The sequence below is a fragment of the Brachycentrus maculatus genome, unplaced genomic scaffold, assembly GCF_059751285.1.
Source record: "Brachycentrus maculatus isolate JH-2025_06_01 unplaced genomic scaffold, ASM5975128v1 h1tg000943l, whole genome shotgun sequence".
Taxonomy (NCBI): domain Eukaryota; kingdom Metazoa; phylum Arthropoda; class Insecta; order Trichoptera; family Brachycentridae; genus Brachycentrus; species Brachycentrus maculatus.
Genome location: NW_028281665.1, coordinates 63,746 through 88,400, shown reverse-complemented (window position 1 = coordinate 88,400; position 24,655 = coordinate 63,746). Strand labels below are relative to the sequence as shown.

General features: G+C 30.6%; 1 protein-coding gene across 1 annotated transcript; it reads left to right on the top strand.

Moving 5' to 3' along the window:
- Positions 1–3,134: 3,134 nt before the first annotated feature.
- LOC148299792 (endocuticle structural glycoprotein SgAbd-2-like) lies at positions 3,135–9,496 on the top strand. The gene is made up of 3 exons (XM_088275672.1): positions 3,135–3,167; positions 3,593–3,807; positions 9,074–9,496. Exons 1-3 carry the CDS (start codon positions 3,159–3,161, stop codon positions 9,372–9,374), a joined length of 525 nt encoding a protein of 174 aa, XP_088131798.1. The 5' UTR covers positions 3,135–3,158; the 3' UTR covers positions 9,375–9,496.
- Positions 9,497–24,655: the final 15,159 nt, after the last annotated feature.

Sequence of the window (24,655 nt, the reverse complement as noted above, 5' to 3'; positions counted from 1 at the left end):
TTAAGGAAAACAAGGAAATCATATGATCAGTTAATTTTACAACATTTTAAGTGTATTCAAACACTTATTATCAATAAATCTGTATTATCAATAATTATAGGAGTTATTTTTCACACAATTTTTTGTTTTCTCGGCCTTCTTCTGCTCCTTTTTCCAATTACGTTCGCCTCATAAATTTGTTTTACCGTTCTTTCCTCATTCATTCGTTCTACATGTCCAAACCATCTCAACACACCTTTCTTAACTATGCCCACAAATGATATATTTTATAAATTCTGATCACACTTCAAATATTTCACCTAATGAACGCAGTAAACCCGTATGTTAACAGTAAAGATATTATTGAGATGATAGCATTTCATTCTGAACCCTTGACAAATGAATTTCTAGTGGACTGACAAGATAGTGAAAATGATATAAAAATTGAAAGTAAGGAAGAAGAACCTGAAGAAATCATCAAAACCTTAACAATAAAAAGTATGAACGACTTTTGAAATATTATGGATCCGAATGGAGAACACATATCTCAAATGCGTAGGGCGATTTATAATAGTACTTCATATTACAGGACTTTCTATGAAGAAAATAAAAAAATAGTAAAATACTCGAAAAAAAAAATAGGAAAATATAATTTTTATTCAAAATGTATATTTTTAGTAATTTTTTGATAAAAACATGTTTTAAAGTACAATTTTTGGAGTTTTTTTTACATCCCTCTCATCCCTCTCTTTTGCACACATTTTCAGGAACCAATCGTGTGTGAAAGTTGAGGTCCGCCTGTACAGTCCTCCCACTGTTTTTACTTAGAGCTTTCGAGAATTTATGTTTTTAGATTTCCTTTTTTTAAGAGAAACATTTTTGTTTTTATTATTTACAAAAATATTTCGATTTCATACTATTTCTGTGAGCCTAAGCGGCTCATTATTAGAAATAGGTAAGTCTTTTTTTATAACAAAAACATCCCGGAACTTACTTCATGACAAGTTTTTTACTAAAAAAATATATTTATGTATAAAATTTTGATATCCAACACTGATTTTTAAAGTCTACTAAGTTGTATTTTGGTGTTGAGAAAACACATAAAAATAAATTTTGTGATAATTCTTTTGCCTGATTGTGGCATTTTCAAATGAATGCCATAACTAAGCGAAACAATCGTCACATATAAAATAAAACTTGGTAAAAAAAGTCAGTGTTTGATTTCAACATTTTATATATTAAATAGAGTTTTTCAAATTAATCGCCAAATGTATAAATTAAAAACACATATTCAAATATCCTATGAATATTTATGACAATGCCATATTTTGTCATTTTCCTGTACCTTTTTGCACGTATATTTAAAAAAAAATTATCCTTGTAAAAGGTGCCGGAACGCCGTTCCATCGCGTTAAATGAAAAAAAAGCCATGGAAATAGGTATCAAATTGTGGTAGAGTGGGTTCGAACCGAGAAACTTGACTCAAGGGTCTGTAACACTACCCACGGGATCACAACCCGACATATCTGAAAACTAAAAGAAATTTAATACCTATTTCTAATAATGAGTTGCTTAGGCTCATAGAAATAGTGTGAAATTGAAGTGTTTTGTAAATAATAATACAACAAATATTTCTCTTTTCTTAAAAAAAACGGTAATTTTTAAACCATAAACCTTCCTTACATTTTAATAATTTGCAACAATGCGTAAGAACACACATTTTAGTTTTTTCTTTATGACCCCTATCCATACCCAATGGTGCATAGGGCGCTGTATCGTATTTATGCCGTGTGATCTTGATCGTTACTTACATGAAGGCAAGGTGATCACTCTTTCGCTTCAGGGACCAGTCCAGGGTTATATTAAAAAAATATTATAATTTGAAATCACTTACATTTATTTCCAAACCCCTCCCCGGAATCGAACCCGGACCTCCAGCACGGTAGCTAAACACGCTAACCATATCACTGGGGAGGCGGACAAAATTTATTCTTGTAATATAACTTAAATTAATGAAATCGGATATATTATTTATATCTTTTGTAGAACTACTGTCTTTGCTGTTTGATAATGCCCTAAAAGGGCGAAAGAATTCTCACTTTTTTTTTTTTTCAAAATAAAAATACACCAAAGTAGACGCTAAAAATCAGAGTTTGATTTTAATATTTTAAATGCAAAGGACTTATTATATTTACCAAGTAAAATATCCGATTAATCTTTACTCTTCGATGAACACTATTCAAAGTATATTTATTTTATAACATACCGTTCCCACTTACCCCTCCCTTACACTCCCTTACGTAATTCACGGAGCTCATAAAAAAAACATTCTTAAGTATTCAAAGGTATATTCCGAAAAATTTTATTCGATACCAAACTCATTGAAATCATGTATCTCTTAAAGACATGTTCGTGTAATAATAAATAAATGCTTTACCCGCGTTACGCATTAAAAAATGAATATTTTAAGCGTTCAAAAATGTACACCTCCATATATTAATTATATGTCAACAAATATTAATTTGAATATTTCATGAAATTTTTTAATGAGAAAATTTGTTTTTTACTACTTGAGTTAAATTTATTTTATATTAACGACTGGTTTTGGAGATACAGATGCTTCCAAAACTAATCGTTAAAATAAAATAAATGTAACTCAAGTGGTAAAAAACAATAGTTCTCATTTAAAATTTCATCATGTCTTACCACAAAGTAAATGCCGAAACAATAAATAAAATATTTTTTTATTATTTAGTATTAGTAAGTGAATTTAGGATAATTATCTAAATGATTTTGTTTTTAGATTCATAACATGATGAATGTTTATTGCAAATAATTTGTAATTATTAATACTTCTGATTGAAATCCAAGTTCCTCGACCTTGAGGCTTAGGACGATCATTTTTATAAAGTCATGTAAAAGTAAGTTGGTTGTTTCACTATCGATCACCTTCATTAATCTTTTTAAGCATTGAGAAAGATATTCGCAGCAGATCATCCAATGTAAGTCATCTCTTTCTTATAAGAATTCTCATTGGGAAAGTATATTTATTAGATCATTGGAAGGGGCTTGATACATAAATATATAAGTATCGCATCTTCCATAGTTTAATCATACTCTATTCGTTGCTCATAACGACCAGTGGTACGTCTTCAAAAAGAAAAAATAAATAAATCAGAATGAAAATCGTAAGAATTTATTTTTTGTGTATACATTATCGCATATTTTCTTCTTAATGAAAAAAAAAGTATTAAATGTTAAATCAAACACTGATTTTTTTAAAATACTAAGTTGTATTTTATTGTTTAAAAAAACACATAAAAATCAATTTTGTGACAATTGTTTCGCCTAGTTGTGACATTTTAAATCGGCATTTTCATTAATTTGAAAATGCCTAGTCGAAACAATTGTCACAAAATTGATTTTTATGTGTTTTATTTTTAGGAAAAAAATACGACTTCATAGACTCAAAAGAAGTGCTTGATTTAACATTTAAAACATAAGTTAAAATATAGTTCTACAAATGAAATACCAAATCTATAAAATAAAGAAAAAAAATATTTTCAATGAAAAGGCTAGATATTTTATAAGGGTGTTTTATTAAATGTTACAGGCTCTGATCACCGTCTTGTTCGGTCTGGCTTCTTGCGGGCGTCTGGACAGCCAGTACCTGCCCCCCGGCTCGGCGTACCAAGGGGGCGCCGGCTCGGGCTCCGGGCTCGGCCAGCAGAGCTACCAAGCGCAGAACTTCCACAGGAACCCGGAAAATGACGTCCCCATCCTCAGGCTAGAGAACAATAATAACGGAGATGGCAGCTACAACTTTGCGTATGTTTTATTTTATATTTCGCATTATCATTTAATTCAAATTACAAGCTTAAATAAAAATAGAAAATTATGTTTTCAAGCGTCTCTCAAATGTGTGAATAAAAACCAGGATTCGGACCTCACATGCAAATGAAAGAGTTTCTGCTTAATCAAAGCTTTCCTCATCCCACCATAGATGTCTCTAGTGAACTTTAGAAAACTGTGTTTCGAGTTTGATCAATATATCTAGAAGTTTCAAGAATTTGAGTAGTGTGGTTTTCAATCATGGGTAGAATTGGTGAATGTTACATGTGTGTAAAGTGATCACTTGAACCAGCCTATGACGGTTGTAATCCCTGTAAATGCCCAGACCTCCATATTCCTCTCCATCTTTAATGAGATGTTAAAAATAATTTGTTTGCGTGTTTACCTAGTGAAAGGTTGCTTTTGCCAGTATCAAGTCTCATTTTTATTTACCAAAAAAATAAGAAAAAATATTTAATTATATTTTTAAAAAATCATAGTATACATGCGATTAGCTTTATCATTTTAGAAAAATATGACTGCAATTTTAGAATTAGTATTAGAACTATATCATGTCCACATTCGCAATGTAAATGTTCTTTGACTTACCCAATTATTTAAGAATAATAGACTTTTTACTCGAAACGTAATAATTATTTTTTGTTTATACATTTAAATATCGCTTACATTCATTCTCTCTGGTCTCAATCCTGCGGATTGGTCTGCAGCAACAGATGTCATCTCCTTCGCCATTTTCGTCTATTTTCGGAAGCCCTCTTCAGCTCCTCATATGTCGAGCAGCCATGTCTTCGTATAAGTCGCTTACGTATTCGCGGCGTGGGCGTAAGCGTGTGCGTGGGCGTTTACTGGCGTTTAATCCCTCGATCGATTCCTCTATTATTTTGTGCAGGAAACCCTCTTGTCTTAGCCGATCCATTATCGCGAGTAGCTGCTTCCTTTCTTTGATTAATCGTAGTACCTAATTTATGAACATGAACATAAATATCTTATTTACAGGAAAAATTACATTTAAGTGTTTGTTCTTCATATATATATATATATATATATATATATATATATATATATATATATATATATATATATATATATATATATATATATATATATATATATATATATATATATATATATATATATATATATATATATATATATATATATATATTATATATATATATATATATATATATATATATATATATATATATATATATATATATATATATATATATGTATATATATATATATATATATATATATATATATATATATATATATATATATATATATATATATATATATATATAAATACATATTATATAACATATTTGGCGATTTGAGAATGTGCTGAATTTAATTTTTAATTTTTTTTTTTTATATTAATCAGTTCTTTATATTATTAAGTGATTTTTTCACTGTAAAATTTGTTCAATATTACCCTGGACTGGTACCTGAAGCGGAGGGCTGATCACCTTCCTTCATGTGTAAACGATCAAGAGAACACTGCGTTTATTTGACGCAGTGCCCTATGCACCATTGGGGTGCGGATGATGGTTTTATTATTATTATTATATTATTAATCATCAGAACATTACAACTGGCACCAGAATGAACATTACGTAAAACAGTTAAATCATAAGAAAATTTCAACATAAATTGAACCGTTCGATCACAAAATAAGATTTGTTAGACATTATTACGTGTATTAAAATGATTGACGGTAGATACTGAACTACATAGACGGAGGTAGATATTAAACACAACAAAAATAATGTTTTTCTATAACATTATAACTAAAAAACCAACCCTCGCTTGGTTTATCAAGCAGTTATAGTAATTCAAGTCGGAGTTTTTTTAAAATATTATTTCTATTACTTATTATTCTTTTATTGTTTCTTAAGTGAACCCGATTCATTACTTGGAAAGTTAAGATGGTGGATATAAATTTAAAATATTCAAATTAATTAACAATACTATTTATTGTTATAATATTTAAAATACTAAATAAATACTTGTTTTTTCATACTAGAGTATTATATTTTGTCACGACCAGTTGAATGTAAACAGTTTATATTTAGACCCATAGATGGAAGCAACTGAAGCTTCCAAAACTAATCGCAACAGTTTAATATAAAACTATTGTAGTAAAAAAAAAACTTTTTAATATTTAATTTAATAATATCTTACAACATTTTGAGTGTGTCCAAATACTTGTTCACAAAATCTGGATTCGGACCTCACATACTAATATAAGAGTTTCTGCTTAGTAAAAAGCTTCTTTACATCTCACCAATAGATGTCTCTAGTGAAGTTCTAGTGATTCAAGAACAAGGTTTCTAAATTGGTTCATATATATAGAACTTCCAAGAATTTGAGTAGTGTGGTTTTCAATAATGGGTAGAATTGGTGAATGTTACACGTGTGTAAAGTGATCACTTAAACCAGCCTATGACGGTCGTCAGCCCCGTAAATGCCCAGACTTCCATATTCTTCTTCATCTTTGATGAGATGTGAAAAAATAATATAATAATGTCTTAGTACAAATACAAAGTGAATGCTGAAAGAATAGTTCATTTTTTTTAAAATAGACAAATATGTAATAATGCGTCCACACTAAATTTCACTAATAAGTTTTAACATAGCAACAAACCATTTGGTTAATTTGATTACATTAAGCACGTTATTGATTTGCAAATTATTTATGTACATATGCGATGTTGTGTAAACGCTAAATATAACATAATGTAAATTTATGTTCGTTATAAATGGTGGCGGCTGTGCTTTTCCGATGCCGAGAGGATTAGTCTAGGGATTTCTCGTCAAAATTGTTTGTGGGCTAGAAGCACCAGTTCTATAATATTTACTCGGCAGGTATGATGATAATGTCGTGAGCCAACCGTGATTCTTCCCAACAACCTATCCGCACCCTATGACCACCACACCAGATTACCAAAGTATTGCGTAACTTTACAACCAAGCAACATACATGAAGGTGAAGTGACCAATATTGGGCTCTAGATTGTTAGAACAAGGAGTATTACACATTTCGCTCACTCCTTTCAAGAACGTCATAAATAAAAATTGTCAATTTTCAGTTGTACATGTTTTCGGAATAGAAAATGTACTATATCCCAACAAAAGAGGCATATATTTAACTTAATATTTACAAGGTTTTGTTTAATATTTTTTTTTTAAATACTAAATATTTTTCAAATGGAGAAAAAACCTTCAGGTTTTACCTAAAAAGATCTGTTGCACAGTAAAAAGTTCAATAAGTGGCTTGATATTTATTTTTAATTCATTGTGTTATATTTTCAAACTTTAAAAACGTTCTCCTTTTGTTTTATGACGTTCTCGAAAGGAGTGAGCGATTTGTGGAATACAGTTGACATAAGTCAAAGAGCTCAGGGATAGGTACATAACTACTAAGGTCTGAATTATGAATGGGGGTAAAGTAGGTACAGTAAATTAGGAAGATGCACTCGTACAAGCTTATGTTTGTTGAAAAGCTGCAAATCTTTATTGAAGAAACCTAGTTTTTATAAATATACAGTCCTGTCCATATGTATTAGGTATTAGGCACCCTCTAATGATTTGGTTTATGTCTTTGCGACTCTTGGAATTCTTGCAATTTTTTCGAATTATTGCTTTGCTTATAATTTAGATTTTTGAAGACGATCTCTTTCCAGTTCAGTAAATAGCTTTAAAGACGTACTAAGACGATTTTTTTATGATTCTTTAACTGAAATTCACTGTTTGCGACTTGAGGTGATCCTTTTTCTGCCAGTTTTGGGCGGTTTATATAAGAACCAGATTTTTAAAAGATTTTAATTGTTGTTTGGACCTTTAAGCTATTTTCACCTGGGTTTACCCTTCTGAATTCAATAAAATTATTAGAGTTTTACTCAAAACATTTTTATATTAGATAATTAAGGATTAAATGAAAAATACAGAAAAAATGCACATATTCACTGATGGTGGCATATTCGTTAAGTACTAGTATTTTGGATTCTTAGTATAGGAGTATTAAAAAGAGCTACCGTCCAAGTATTTGGACAATAAAATAAAGTAGATGTTCTACTAGGCCGTGGCGGTACATAGAATGATATCAGTTTTAGCAATTCAGGGCCATCAAAAATTGGTTTGATGATTTTATACAATGTTATAATATCTGAGGCAATTCGTCCTTCGTTTAATTTGGTTAATTTCAATAGATACAGCAAATAATCTTAATTAATCTGGTCTTCATGCGGATGTCATAAATTAGAATTTAGTATATGCCGTAAACCTACACATACAGATACAGTCCTCCCAGCTGATTCCATGCATCCTTTTTCACAAAAAATTGCTAGTTTCCATTCGTTGTTAAACAGATTGATTAACACCCCCCTTAACACTTTTAATTATAATCGTGAATTGAATGTTAATAAACAAATAGCCATAAATAACGGATATGATAAAACGTTAATAAGTAAAATGTTAAAAAAGAAAATAAAAAATAATTTGACTAAGAAATGCTTATACTCAGCATGCAACAAAGAATCAAAAACTAAATGTTGGTACAAAATCCTCTATACTGGATTAATAACTAAACAGGATTCTAAACTATAACCTTCTAATATCCAACCTGCGTATTATACGAGTAACAACTTGGGTCAAATCCTTGGAAACTCAAAATTAAAAGTAAACATATTACTTAGATAGAAGCGGTATTTATGAAATTTCTTGCGGTGACTGCGATAAAAAATATACTGGCCAAACTGCAAGAAGTCTGAGAATTAGAATAAGATAACATCGCCGTGGACTAACAAGTAATTATTTTTCGGAATTTGCAAATCATATCATGGAAAATAACCACTCATTTGACTCTCATACACTTAAATTATTACACTCTGTTACAAATAAAGGTCAAGTCACGAATAATTCAGAAAATTTAGAAATACATAAAAATTTAAATTCAGATAAAACAATAATTAATAATATACTATTTCAAAATACGTCACCATTATTATCAATGTTTCCTTTTACAATAAATCTCGTTCCTTAACCCTCCTCCCTATATTTATTAACCTATATATACATCTAAATATATTTTTGTTCGTTAGTTTTAATTTGTACCAAAAGATGAAAGCATCTGTCGCTTTCGAAACTAGTCGTAAATAAAAATAAAACTAATTAAAGTGGTATATTCAAGTGTTTAATTGTAATGAAATTATGTAATGAGACGTGAGCATAATTTCAGGTACGAGACCGGGAACGGTATCGTGGCGCAGGAAGCTGGCTACCTGAAGGATGCCGGAAGCGAGCACGAGGCGCAGGCGGTGCAGGGCTCCTACTCCTACCCCGGCCCGGACGGCAAACTGCTCACCGTCACGTACACGGCCGACGAGAACGGCTTCCACGCCCAGGGCGACCACCTGCCCACGCCGCCGCCCATCCCCGAAGCCATCCTCAGGTCCCTCGAGCTCAACCGCAGGGAGGAGCACTCCGGCTCGAATCACGGCCAGCAAGCCTTCAACGCGCAAACTGGATACAACTACTAAATCTACAAACGACAAGACGACCTCGAATCACAGATGATATTCATCTTGTCATCTTTGCATCTCCTATAAGTACGTACGCATTTTTCACCATGACGGATTAGGATTTTAATTTATAATTTGATTTTTCCATGTATAAAGCCATATTGTACATTCATACGTAACTATTTATATTTGTAATTTTAATGAATAAATTATTGAAAAATTATTGCGACTGATTTACATGTTATAATATAAATGTATTTTCTATGCATTTGATTATACCTATAGGAGCGATCAATTACATGAGTATGAAGATGTACGTAGATACAATAGTGCATGACTGTTATTTTTAAACACTTACGGCTTTTTGTTTCCTCTTAGAGAAAACTTTTATTTCATTTAATTACTGGAGGATCATCCAAAAGAGGGAGTCGCACAACGACATTAAATAAAACGCCTTATATCTTGCACAATCGCATAACAAGATTAAATAAACGTCTTATATCTAGCACAATCGCACAACAAGATTAAATAAAATGCCTTATATCTTGCACAATCGCACACCAAGATTAAATAAAACGCCTTATATCTTGCACAATCCTACAACAGGATTAAATAAAACGCCTTTATTTTGCATAATCGCACAACAAGATTAAATAAAATGCCACATATCTTGCACAATAGCACAACAAGATGAAGTACCTACAAAGTTTCATATATGGATTTAGATAAAGATTTCGTTTTTTTTTTCAAATCAATACTTATCGGCGGCACATAATACATGATTTTAGTAAATATCAGGCAATTATTACACACTTAGTGCTTCTTGAATCTTTTTACACAATGAACACAGATTTTAATTTATTGTTATTATGAGGTTAATTTTTGAAAACTATGTTCGTAGTTATGTTAGATGAAGTAACAATATTATTGGCGTTAATAAATGATTATATAAAACTAACTAACCATCACGCCGCTTCCCCGCAGGGGTAGGCAGAGAGAATAGAGCGCCACACCACTCTGTCCTTGCAAACATTCTTCGCCTCTTCCACGTTCATGCATCTCCTCATACATACCCACCGATTGTTATGACTCCTAACCTGACCACTTTAAAGTATTTGGCATACCTGGTCGTACCATGTTTTTCTCGGTCTTCCTCTGCTTCTTTTCCCAATAACATTCGCCTCATAAATTTGTTTTACCGTTCTTTCCTCACTCATTCGTTCTACATGTCTAAACAATCTCAACACACCTTTCTTAATTTTATGGATAATGCTTATCTCAGCTTTGCATTTCTTCCTTATTTCACTATTCGCACATCTATCACACATCGTTTTGTCGCACATTCTTCTGAGATATCGTATTTCGACTGCATTCAGTCTACTTTCATCCTTCTTTTGCCAACTCCATGTTTTACTTCCATACATTAGAGTTGGAACCAGGACTCCGTTGTGCACTGCCAGTTTACCATAATTATGAAGCTCTAAACCGGGACAGGTAGGAAAAAAAACAAATACAGTGGAACCTCTTATAACGAGCATAATTCGTTCCAGCATCTTACTCGTTAAGCGAAACACTTTTTCCCATAGAAATAAATGTAAAATAGGATAATGCGTTCTATGCGGAAAGAATATTATTTTTTTATGTATTTTTTTTTTAATTTACGTTTGATTAAACAAAATTACTTATAAATTGATAAGGAATGTTACAACTTCGAATACAATTTAAATTTTAAAATAAATGAAATTAAAAAAATAATTTGTGACAAATAATATTTTTTTAACTAGAAAACTGTCTAAAGATATTTGTTATGTGAAAATGTGTCACGGCATAATCATTGATTAAATTTGTAGCGCGAATACCCACCCCCTTATTAGGGTGATGCTTTTGAAGGTGCGATCCAACAATTTCCCGTGCCTTCAGCATTACTCTTATTGTGCTAGAAGATTGTTGCTCTGCTACTTCCACTTCCTCCATTAACAAGCTCTCCTCCGTAATTTGTTGCTGTGAATCACGATCCAACTCCATAAACATTTCGGTGGTCAGCTTGCCTATGCTCTTTCACAAGCTCTTCAATATCATTGTTATCCACCTCGAGTCCCAGCGCGGAAGTCTAGGGTCACAAGTGAATTTCGTGAAAAGGGGACTCGTCCTTTCTCTGTAACTTGTTATGCGAAATATCTGAGAGGTGCTCGTTATGAGAGGTACCGTTGTAAATCTAATGCCAAAAGTTTTTTTTTTATTAAGAAATTAGTTATTGTGCCAAGTGTACTTTTCGCTGGAGTGAATTGTTTTTAATATTCTGTTTTGTTTTCTTCATAAAACTCACTGCATGTAATGCCAAAATTTAATTTACAGTATAGTAACGCTCGTACATTGGACTCCAGCATGCGGCCGCGGTCATCCGACCAATAGTGATTCATTTTTAAGGAGTCCCGAGTAGGCACAAAATATATTGTATAATTTACTCAGATTAGGTGCATCAATGTGTTCATGTGTACTCCTCAAAATATTTGAATAATTGGACATATTTATCCACGTATTCAGTTAGGGTGGTCGTTAAACTCCATTCTTCAATTTTTGATGCAAAAAAACTTTTTGTGAGCGTCAACTCATCAAAAAGACCATAAGTATTAATTTGCTGTCGTTCATCTGATTGGTGTATTTCGTTTATAGCTTCTAGAGATCTCTCTATTTCTTCCCATTTTAGTAAATGATGTAGTCCAATCCGTGTAAAAATTTCGGCGCTACCAAAACTGTTTTCCCATAATTATATCTAATAAATGCACCGTCTGAATAGATAAATAGACAGTGCTCGCGCAAACCGGGACAAAATCTTAACTGGCCGGGACACCGGGACCCGTGTCTTAAACCGGGACAATCCCGGTCGTATGGTAAGCCTAGTTATAACGATATTTATTTAAGAGTAGATGCGGGGGGCCTAGGATAGGATTGGTAATGTTTGAGATGAACCTATTCTCATATGGAAAACATGATTGAAAATACTTGTTTATGTACAGTATTCCTGGACAACAAATATAACATATCATTTAGCGGTCTATAATACAAATCCATTTGTAAATATTACAATAAATATTTCAGTATAACACACTGGCAGTAGCTCATGTAGCGCACGAAACATGTTAATCCGATAGACAACATACATCGGTGTTCGTTTGAACCGTTGAGAAGGGAAACAATAGGACAGTCACGTTTTATAGATCACTACATCATTCCATGCACCTTAGGGTAGCAAACAGCTCAGTGACACATCAAACTACAAACTCTAGAGTTATAATTATTTCAAACATTGGGGTGAAGAGCGCAAGCCTTAAAGGACCATATGGTATATATATATATATAGCAAACAGCTCAGTGACACATCAAACTACAAACTCTAGAGTTATAATTATTTCAAACATTGGGGTGAAGAGCGCAAGCCTTAAAGGACCATATATATATATATATATATATATATATATATATATATATATATATATATATATATATATATATATATATATACCATATATATATACCATATATATATATATACCATTTATATATATACCATTATTGTATTTCAAATAATGTATATATATATACATTATTTGAAATACAATAATGGTTTATTTCATATTTAATTTAACCTCCATCGACAAGCGATTCGACCAAACGTCATATGACATTTAGTTGATTTCTGTTGTGTTAAGTTTCTATTTTATAAGACAACGATTAAGCCAACGTGTACTACCGTGAGTATCATGATTTCGATTAATTTTCGCTAATGAATCAATATCCGTACGGAAGAACCATGTTTCCTGAAGTGAAATGACGTTATATTAAGGTTTTTTGACCACAATGGCAGCGCCATTTGTGGAACGTAGCAGGAATATACGCCATACTAAACCCTGATTATGCCTGACAGCTTGCTTCTTTACAAAAATAAAATATGGTATACCCACAAGCATTGTGAAAATGTTAAAAATGTTCAATTTTTATTTTATTTATTTTCCATTTAACCAAACTGGGCAACGCGTATCTGGGTACAGTAAGTAAAAAATAAAAACAATTAATTGAATTCTTTAGAGCTCACAGCTAGTTGTTTCGGAATTGAATATTTAAATATGCAAAATTGCATCGGTGCAAAAAAATGTTTTATGAATATAATTATGAGTATGAAAAAACTGTATTTTCTTATTTCTTTTTAGTAAGTGAAACAATAGTGAGATTGTTTTCATTAGAGGAAAAATGTAAATGCTTTTTGATTGAAAAAATACAGCCGGGGTTGGATACCGCAGATTGCGAGCCACTACCGGTCTAAAGGAAAAACACGACCAAGATCCAATCTAAATAAAGTTAAGAAGAAAATTAAATGGAAATCACTTGATCGTGAATAAATTTCTTGAGTATAAGTAGTTTTCTGGAGAGCTCTCAGCGAAGTAAGGCCACTTAATTAACCAGTTGAAGTATTTAGTTATAAAAGTTGTCACTTCTACCACTTACATCAGACCTGGCAAACCCAAATTGCACCCCGGGCCGCATTGACGACCTATTTATATATATATATATATATATATATATATATATATATATATATATATATATATATATATATATATATATATATATATATATATATATATATATATATATATATATATATATATATATAAATATATATATATATATATATATATATATATATATATATATATATATATATATATATATATATATATATATATATATATATATATATATATATAAATATATATATATATATATATATATATATATATATATATATATATATATATATATATATATATATATATATATATATATATATATATATATATATACAATGGGTGGCCATATTATTAGGGACACTTCGAATTTCCTGTAATTTTCATTATAAAATGAATTTAATGAGCAAATAATTTGGTTTTTTGAATAATTTTTTATTTACAATTTAGAAACTTTATTATCATGGATTTAATAATACCAATTTATTTTTACCATAAAAAGTGATTATTCAACAATTTCGAAAAAATCTTAATTTTTAGTAATAACACCCTTTGCTGCGATTTCAACCTCCAAACGTCAGGGCATACTTTTTAATGCAGATTTTTGCATTGTGCCAGAGATTAGGGTTATTATGCCATACTCTGATAAGAGTTTCTATCATTTGGCGCTTGGTGGTGATGACTTCTTAAGCAATCTCACGTTTCGTTAGTTCCCAAAGGTTTTCAATGGGGTTCATATCCAGCTGATTCCCCGGGTAAGGCAAAACACAAAGGTTTTTTTCAGCCAGGAATGTGATAACACTCCTAGCTTTATGACACAATACCGAGTCATGCATTAACACATACTCATCATCGCCAGGGAACCATTCTTGAGCCTCAGCTGGAGTCGACTTTTCAGTACTCGCTGGTACTGGTCTTGCCTCATGGTCCCTTCCGTGATAAAGAGGCATCCCATACCCTTAAATGAGATTACGGACCACAACATTATGCTAACAGGGTGTTTTTAACCATCTCACCAAGGCAGTCTGGGTGGAATTTTTCTCCTGGGCCACGTCGGAAAAATGAAGTTTTTCCCACCAAAATTTTAAATGTTGACTCGTCCAAGAAGCAGACATGTAATGTATTAACATAATTGCAAAAATACATATATTTTTTATATTCTTAATTTATTATATGAATACAAGCCATAAATATTCGAATCCAGTCCGAAACCGTTACATTTCGGTGTTCTTTGGCCCATAGGAGTCGTTTTTTCTTCATGCCTCAGTCAGGCGTAGTTTTTTGGTTGGACGTCGACCCATTAGATTTACTTCAACTAACCGTCTCTGAACTGTCCTTTTGGATACGTTGATTCCTTCATCGTTTATCAACAGAAATCAACAACAATTAGACAATCAACAGACTTTTTACGATTTTGGAAATAGATGTCCCCGATTTTATGGGCACCACGCGGAGTTGTGATGCTTTTTCTGCTTTTTTTTCCGACGCGGGCTGATTCTAGACGCAGGTTTTTATCAATTTTACTTTATATCCGATTGACTCCAGACTTCAAAATATCTGTAAGTGCTGCTATTTCTCTCTGGAAATATGTGGAATGAAGTAGTAAGGTTATAACTTCCCTACATTTTCTCGGAGATATGTTTGAAGACTTGCCCATACTTAAATTGAGAATATTATGGTTCAGTTCAAACTAAATTGAATTTTATTTAAAAATTAATTGAAATTAACTTATTGAATTAGCAAAACTAATAAATTATTTAACAACACTTACGTTTTTATGGTCTTGAACTCAAAAACTTACACAAAATAGGTTTTAAAAATATTAATTTGACCAAAAAATTCATTTTAACTTGAAAATTACAAAAAAGTACAAGTGACCCTAATAATTTGGTTACCCACTGTATATATATGTATATATATATATATATATATATATATATATATATATATATATATATATATATACATATATATATATATATATATATATATATATATATATATATATATATATATATATATATATATATATATATATAATTTATATATATATATATATATATATTTATATATATATATATATATATATATATATATATATATATATATATATATATATATATATATATATATATATATATATATATATATATAAATATATATATATATATATATATATATATATATATATATATATATATATATATATATATATATATATATATATATATATATATATATATATATATATATATTTATATATATTTATAAATATATATATATAAATATATATATATATATATATATATATATATATATATATATATATATATATATATATATATATATATATATATATATATATATATTTATATATATTATGTCCACTTGTTATTTTCTATCTAATTATTATTTTATGATCTTATCCACCTGTCTTACACGGGCATGTATGTATATGTATATGTGTATGTTATAAGAATACATACACACATACATACCTATATAAAACAGCGAGACTCTATATAAACTTAATAGTCTCTCTAGTCATATATCGTTCTCTTACAGGAGAAAATAACCTTCTTGGTCTTCTTCTTTTTGTAGATCTGTCTTTCCATCTTATTGGAGGTCTGCCTGGGGGTCTGCGTCCTTCAGGGTTGCCTTGGAGGGCAATACGTGGAAGTCTGTCTTCTGACATTCTGTTTATTTTTTCCTTCCAGTATCGCCTTCATTGTCGTCCCCACCTTACAATATCCTCCGTCTTACACATGCTCCGGATGTCGGTATTTCTTATTCGGTCTCGCAATGTGTTTCCAGTTTCCAGACCAGACACAAACGAAATCCTGAATCATCTCGGTCAGATAGACTGGGAACTCAAGGAGTTGCTGCAGTTTCCTCAAACCTCTCCTGTTTAGGAGAAGAAAAAAAAAAAGGAAAAAAAACATTGAAAAAAACTTACATTGAAAACATACAAACTTTGCCAACATACAGATAATTTCTGAATCTGTATGTTGGTACCTAAGTGTCTTTATCTTACCATGTTGGATCCATAAATTCTAACTAGAATTGCGGAGATCTTCACCATAAAGTTACATTTCAAATATTGCACAAAAAATCCTTTAAATGCCATCTGTTTATTTGTTTTGTTTACTGTATTCTATCGAAATCTTAATTAAAGTTACGACAAAACGGGAACAATCCTGTGTCAAACCAATATGAAATCACTTAATCGCACCAAAACGTAACAATTTTACAAGCTAGAAATCCTGATTACTTAAAATCATTTATAATGGAAATTTAACGTTTTGGTGAGGACCTCCACAATTTCACTACAAACATCTATTGGTGAGATGAAAGAAGCTTTTTATCAACAGAATCTCTTTCATTTGTATGTGTAAAGTAGAGTCTGCCGATGTGAAATTATAGTTTCCATAAATAATAGTTTTTATCAGTGTAATATAAGCTAATTAAAGAAATAAAAAAATTATTAAAAAAAATTATGTTACTTCGTGCGTTAGATCCTTGAATGCATTGAATTACTCGCACTTCATTTTCAGTTAATGTCCATATTTTCGGACAAATTTTAGCATGTTTTGTCTGAATTGTAATGTTCACCATACGCTTACGAAATGTAACATCGGATATCAATCAGTTCATTTTATTTTTAGTGGTTTATTTTGTATCAATGCAGACTCAATGGACCAATTTTAAAAAAATCCTTATTAATTTCTCAATTGCTTCATTTTACATTCTCTTCTGCATACACGAAATTAAAACTCTTTTCCCCGGTACACTCGTGATTAAATTGCTTGTTTTTGTCAGTAAAAGGCATCAGTGCAGATTAATAATAGCTCCCTTTGTATGTGCTCTTTTCCACAATACTGTTCAATCAATTCGCCTTATGACATCATCATTCGGGATGAATTGCATGAGTGGGAGCGACCTATAAAATGTACCGAGAGTTTTACGAGTCGCGGCGTGTCAAAAGGCACCTTGTTTTATTTCGGTTTAAAATTATCCATCCTTTGATGCAAATTTTTATTTTGTAACCATCATATTATCATTTATGACCATTGTGTAAGTAGGTACCCATCAACATACCTACATACATACTCAAAAATTATACGAAATATTAAATAATTATTATTTGTAATGCATCTGTTTATTAATATCATTATGAAAATGAAATTACTGTTGTATTTTAATGATATTTTTATTTATAACAAATAAGAGATTTTACGTCCAAAAATTATTTTACTTTTACCTAATTAGGTTTTTATAAAATAGTTTTGTAACAACAAATAGCACGTCTCACTAAATAATTTTAGTAAAAAGTCAAACGGTATCCAATATATTTAAATATAATGAATATCAAAATTTCTGCACAAACCTATATCATAATGACGATTGAATACTTTCCACGAAACGAACATTAAATTTCACTCTAAAATTAATATGATGAATACATCCAATATATATTTATACGGTAAAAGCTGTTGAGTTATTATTATGTAGAGTTTCAATTTTGGCAAAATTAATTGTTTTTCTGGAAGCGAATTTTGTTTGTTGCACTTCATTTCGCTTGCCTACTGTTTATAAGACAGGGATATCTGCTGAAAATAACAAGATCATTGTATCTGAAAATTACTCAATATATCGCTCACTCCTTTCAACGTCATAAATAAAAAAACTTGATTTTTCAGGAGAACGTTTTTAAAGTTTAAAAATATAATACAATGTAATAAAAATAAATATCAAGCCACTTATTGAACTTTTTACTGAGCAACAGATCTTTTTAGGTAAAACCTAAAGGTTTCTCTCCATTTGAAAAATATTAAGTGTATTAAAAAAATAATTAAACAAAACATTTTCTTCAAAATGCAAAAACAACACTTTCTGGCCTTTAGCGGGAGAATATTAAGTTAAAAATATGCCGCTTTTGCTGGAATATAGTACATTTTTTGGGCATTCCGAAAACATCCACAACCTTAAATTGTCGATTTTTTTTATATATGACGTTCTTGAAAGGAGTGAGCGATATTATATCACTTAATTTTTCGAAGAGTAGTATTCAATTTAATAATATTTTTGCATTAATTGTAATTCGTTTTTTTTGTTATAAAATAAGAATAAAATATCTTTCAGAGTGAAGAGCAGCCCTTGCGCAGTAATTAGGTTATCGACGCATAATCAATCTGGCTAGACCGACAACCTAGATAGATGTATTGAATAGGTACAAGGGTGAGTCTGACGTCAAAGGGTGACTAATGCACAATTTGAAGTTAAGGCATTTCGTGTACTCGTTATTTTAGTGCAGCGGTCGGGAAACTTTTTAAGCCACGACCCCAAAATATTTTTGCGTAAGTCGATTTTATTTTAATTTTAATAATTTTTTTATGATGATGGAATAATTTTCCGACCCGGTAGTCACAAATAAGTCTATTAAAAAAGTGATATTACACAAAGTATACAATGGATGGTAACGAGAGTGTCATATTTTTTAGTTGCTCCAATGAATACTTTTTGTTTAATTTCTTAATACGTGACTGTATTGTACCTCTTTTTATATTGTAATGAGTTGCCGCAGTTCTTGTTGATTTTTTGCTATGAAAATATATTTTTTTGCAATATACGTACCATCTTTAAAATAAAAATAAAATAACAGTCAATTTGTTCTATCAATTTTAGGTAGGGGTAGATTCAGCCATGGCTGAATGTGCCCCATACAGAGATTTTTACTAAAATATCATCAGTATTCTAAGGAGATTAAAATAGAGCTATGTTACTAACGACATTGAGTTAAACACAAATCAACAACAAAAAAAACAATCAAAGAAAAAAAATATATGTATACAGTTCAAGAATAATATCTAACTCATGAAAAATCTTACCTTTTAAGCGGTGAAATAGAAAAGTAGTTATATTTTTATATCGCTGAATAAAATAACCCATTACATTTCTTAGTGACAGTAAACTAAGTGTTCCAGCAAAAAAAATCCATTTTATATTTCTTAATTTAGGTAGATGGCACATTCAGCCCCATGGCTGCATTTTCCCCTAAATGTGTTTTTAAAACGAAAATTTAGAACAATATTATCCATGAATCACTTCTCACCGAAACAATGCGATGAAATAGTGACGCTGTACATTGAGAATTGTTCGCCTTTATAGTGTAATGGTGACCACGTTCGGTTATCGTACTGGAGGTCCCGGGTTCGATTCCCAGGGGGGGTCATTGAAAGCTGTTCCACCGCATGCCCAGATCTGATACAGAAACATCTAGGCTTCCTGACAGATCTACTCTTGCTAAGCATTTTTTTTTCAACTAAGTTGCGATATTTATTAAAATGTGAAACAATATAAAATTGTATCCCGATTTTACTGTGAATTTACATTTAAAAGCTTTCAATATACCTGTCACTGCCAATCTAAATAAATATAAGATTGTTAGTTCATCACCAAATTTTCTAGAAGTATCCCGGTGTAGGCAGTGAAAGGGATTAGTATTTAGTTCAATTACTCAGCTAGATCCGATTCCGACTCGACGTTGCACAGTGGGGTATATTAGCGATCTGGGCGGCCAAAAGTCACTTTTAAAAACATTGTCGCAGGTGTATGAAAAATATATCATCATGAAATAGAGTATTTTGTTGATAACATGCAATAATTGTATCCCCCCCACGCACATCTCACGTGTCTAATGGTCAGTCGCAAAGTTGTTGTTATTGTGAGTGCACGTGTTTCTCTTTCGCTGTTCGTTTAGTACGCAAACATTTCAGTGATTATTATTATTTTTTTGTATTACACGTATACAATTTAATAATGGATTGTGATCAAGCAGGTAAGATAGTGTATTGTACATAGATTTAAGTTGCAATAGCTAACATATTTACTAAAAAAAAACTAATTTAAATAAGTGCCTTTAAATGGATTTTTCCCCATTTTTTTTTAAATAAAGGATATTTAGTTGTGCTTCCGAGTGTTATCCGGCTATAATTTTGATTGTATCAAATAGCTTAGCCCTCTTTCTTTATATAAATAGAAATTTTTTTTGCAGAATTTTGCTCTTTTGCAAGAAATCGCTCTTTTAAGATGAGTCAGCACAATAATGAAAACTGAACTACGTACAGTTTTTTATCTTTAAATTGTTACATTTTTATTTTAGGACCAGTAGATGTTAGAATAATGACTAGAAAACAGTTATTTATTATCATGCAGCAACAAAATGCTAATAAAATTAATGAAAAATTAGAATGCTTGCAAAAGTACCTTTTACAATTAGATAATTTTTCTGACGAGTGTGCAATGAAAATTAAAAACGATTTTTCGCATTTCAAGTCTGAAATGAAACGAAGATAGACTAATGCACTCAGAAAGGAGGAAACTTTCTTGATAAAAAATGAAAATTGGCTTGACGGAACTTTTACAATTCCTTGGGTAATGAATCGATCAGGACGACCATCAAAGTCGTTTGGTGAATCAAGTCAGAGAAGCAAAAGAAGGAAAACTGAAGATTTGCGCAAACATATTGAATTAGATGTGCTCACCCATGCTACTCGGTCAAAGTTAGGAGAAAGCGGGATGAGAGATGCTTCTTTGGTGTTGAAAGAAATTATCTGTACACCTAAGCGTGCTACCAAATATAAGAAAGCGTATTCTCGTTGCCAGCAAAAAAATACCCGGATAACGCAATGGACTTCATCACAGGCTTTATCTACTTTTGTTGAAGCCGATCTTTCGAGAAGGCAATATGAAATAGTAAGGAGTTCTCATAAAAAATTATACCCGTGTTACAGTATCTTACAAAAAGCAAAACTCGAGTATTACCCTGCTAAGAAAGCTTACAGAGTAACTGAAACTTGTGCCGAAGTAAACCTACAGAGTTTAATGGATCACACTACCACGCGACTATTGACACATTTAGAAGAATGTTTACAAAATTTAAATAAAAAAGAAAGAGAAACATTAGTTTAAATGTGCAAGTGGGGTTGTGATGGAGCACAACAAGCTCAATATAAACAAACGTTTTTAAATGATGCAGACTCCGATGCAAACATATTTCAGAGTTCGTTTGTGCCCCTACAACTTATTTGTTCCTTAAATAATAAGGTTATTTGGCAAAACCCAATTCCTTCTTCACCACGTTATTGTCGTCTAATAAGAATACGATTTATAAAGGAAACAAAAAAATAACAAATGAAGAAATCGCTTGTATTAAAAGCGGAAGAAGAACTGTGTCCGGACGAGGAACCATGGCCATCTTTCTCGGACTAATATTTTTTAAATTATTTACTACGATTTGCATTTATTAAAAAAAAAAAAAAAAAAATTCTGATAAGTAAAAAATATATCCATATAATACAATGAATTAGTCAAAAGGCATATTTGGAATCGATTTAGAACGAAAAATAATATTGGCCGCCCAGATCGCCAATATACCCCACTGTGCGTTGGCCGGTACACAGACGCCCACAACCCCGACCAGCACAGCAGACAGACACAGTCCCAGGGGGGATTTTTTTACTCTAATACTTATTCAATTTTATCTTGGTCAAAACTATGCACCATCGGGTGTGGATACTCGGCCATTTCCCTGTTCATTTTTATGTAATTTGTGAGTAGGTGGTCTGATTGAACATTTAATTACATTTAATTATATTTATTGAATCAATGAAAATGAGAAAGAATACTTTTGATGTAGTGAAAAAGAATTTAATTAATTTTCTTACATTTCAAAGAAAATATTTTCGTGGTCCTGATAAAATAATTAAAATGACTTCTTCCTTTGATGTTTTTTTTAGCAAAAGGAAACGTTTAGTTTGAAAGTTAATTATTGTTTTCCACAAGAACGTGACATTTACCCTACGACACGGTAAGACGGTTTTTATTTACTCAATCATTGATTCATCTCCCTTGAAGGGATTCATTTACGCAGATGGGGTTGCTAAAAGGGATGGGGAATGGTCTAATATGCGAATTGCGCCCTCTGGCAATGAGAATAATACGAGTACTAAAATATACCAAATACAATTTGATAGAAGCAATGAGAAGGGCGTTCAATTTGGATTGGAAAAATAGGTATTTTTATAATTGTCTCACACATTCGTTCACAAAAAAATATCGTTGTTATTAAATTTTTATAAGAAGTGATGTAGATACTGTAAGAATAGAAATAGGAATATAAAAAAATAGCTCTTGAAGAAAGAAATCATATTTGCTATCATGTCTATTATCTTACGTCTTTTTTCATCCTTAACTATGAATTTGCACAAAAATGTCACATTGATATAAATAACTCTTTTTTTATTTTTATTTAAATAGAAATAAGTATTTTTTCCTCATTGTACCCTTCTTTGAAATTTTTTCCTCAGTTTTAAGACTAGGAATAATTGTATATGATTTTTTAAAATTATTTATCACCTTATAAGATTATAATTTTAAATGTATTTTTTTATTATTATTATTCGTAATAGATTTTTTTTAATTGTAAAATATTTAATATAAAAATAAATTAAAGCATTTATTAGCTTTATTTTCTTCATTCCTAAAGCAATAATAAATTTTAAAAATTCCACGCTTCTAACCTTCTCTCCCATCAAACTTTACCTAATTAACCTCTCGTTTGTCCAACCTACTCACCTAAATATGTATTATATTTTTCTCTGTTTGAGTTTAGTGTCTATCCACCCCTGATGAAGACAAAGGTGTTGTAATGTATTTATTTATTTATTGATTTGGTGTTTAATTTGTAGAACTTCATTTTAATTTATGTTTTAATTTTAAATCAAAAACAGATTTTTGATTTAAATTTTTGAGTCTACTAAGTTGTATTTTATTAACGAAAACACATAAAAAAGTAATAGTGTGACAATTGTTTTGCCTAGTTATGGCATTATCAAACGAATGTGAAGATCAAATTGACTGATGGTCCTGACAGTTTTAACATGTGCAGCAATAATTTATGAGAGACAACAGTAGTTAATGGGGGGTGTAGGTACGTGTCCTTATATTTATATTCTGGAAAGGAAAAATTTATTGACATGGAATTTTTTTTTTAGAGAATTATTTTTTTAAAGCTAAATACAATTGTTAGTAATATTATTTTTACGAATTTATATTTATAATTGTTATTAAAAATTATAAGTTTATCAATAACGCATAATGCAAGCGTTTACATATAGATTATGTACAAAAATATTCCATTTAGATATGTTTAGCAGTGGTGAAGATATAAGGTTGGTTGATTCATCAATAATTTTAAAATTACAATTGATAGTAGTATTATTTTTAACAATTTATAAATGTAGATATAATTAGTTTATCAATAAGGCATCACGCAAGCGTTGTATTGTATCTAGACAAAAGTGGTTAAAAACGAAGTTTGTATTTTATTTATTGATATGTTTTTGGAAGGTATATTTTATTTGTTTATTGAAATAGAGTTAAAATTTGTATTTTGACTTCGAACTGATGAAAAAAAAAGGATTTGAATTTTTTCTATAGTATTTACCCTAGGTATAGAATATTTTACTGTAAAAGGCTTATACGGAAAAATATTGAAAGCTCATAAAGTAACGAAAGTTTGCCATGAGGGTGACCAGACGTGAAACAATGCACCACTGCGAATACGTCATATTTGATAGGTACAGCATTTTCCGATTTATAATTCCGATTGTATTCCTTGATGAAACTCATATGTCGAATAATACTATTATTATATAAATGACATAATATGAAGCACTTTGTGTCACTGTGGATGCGTTGGAAATGTAACAA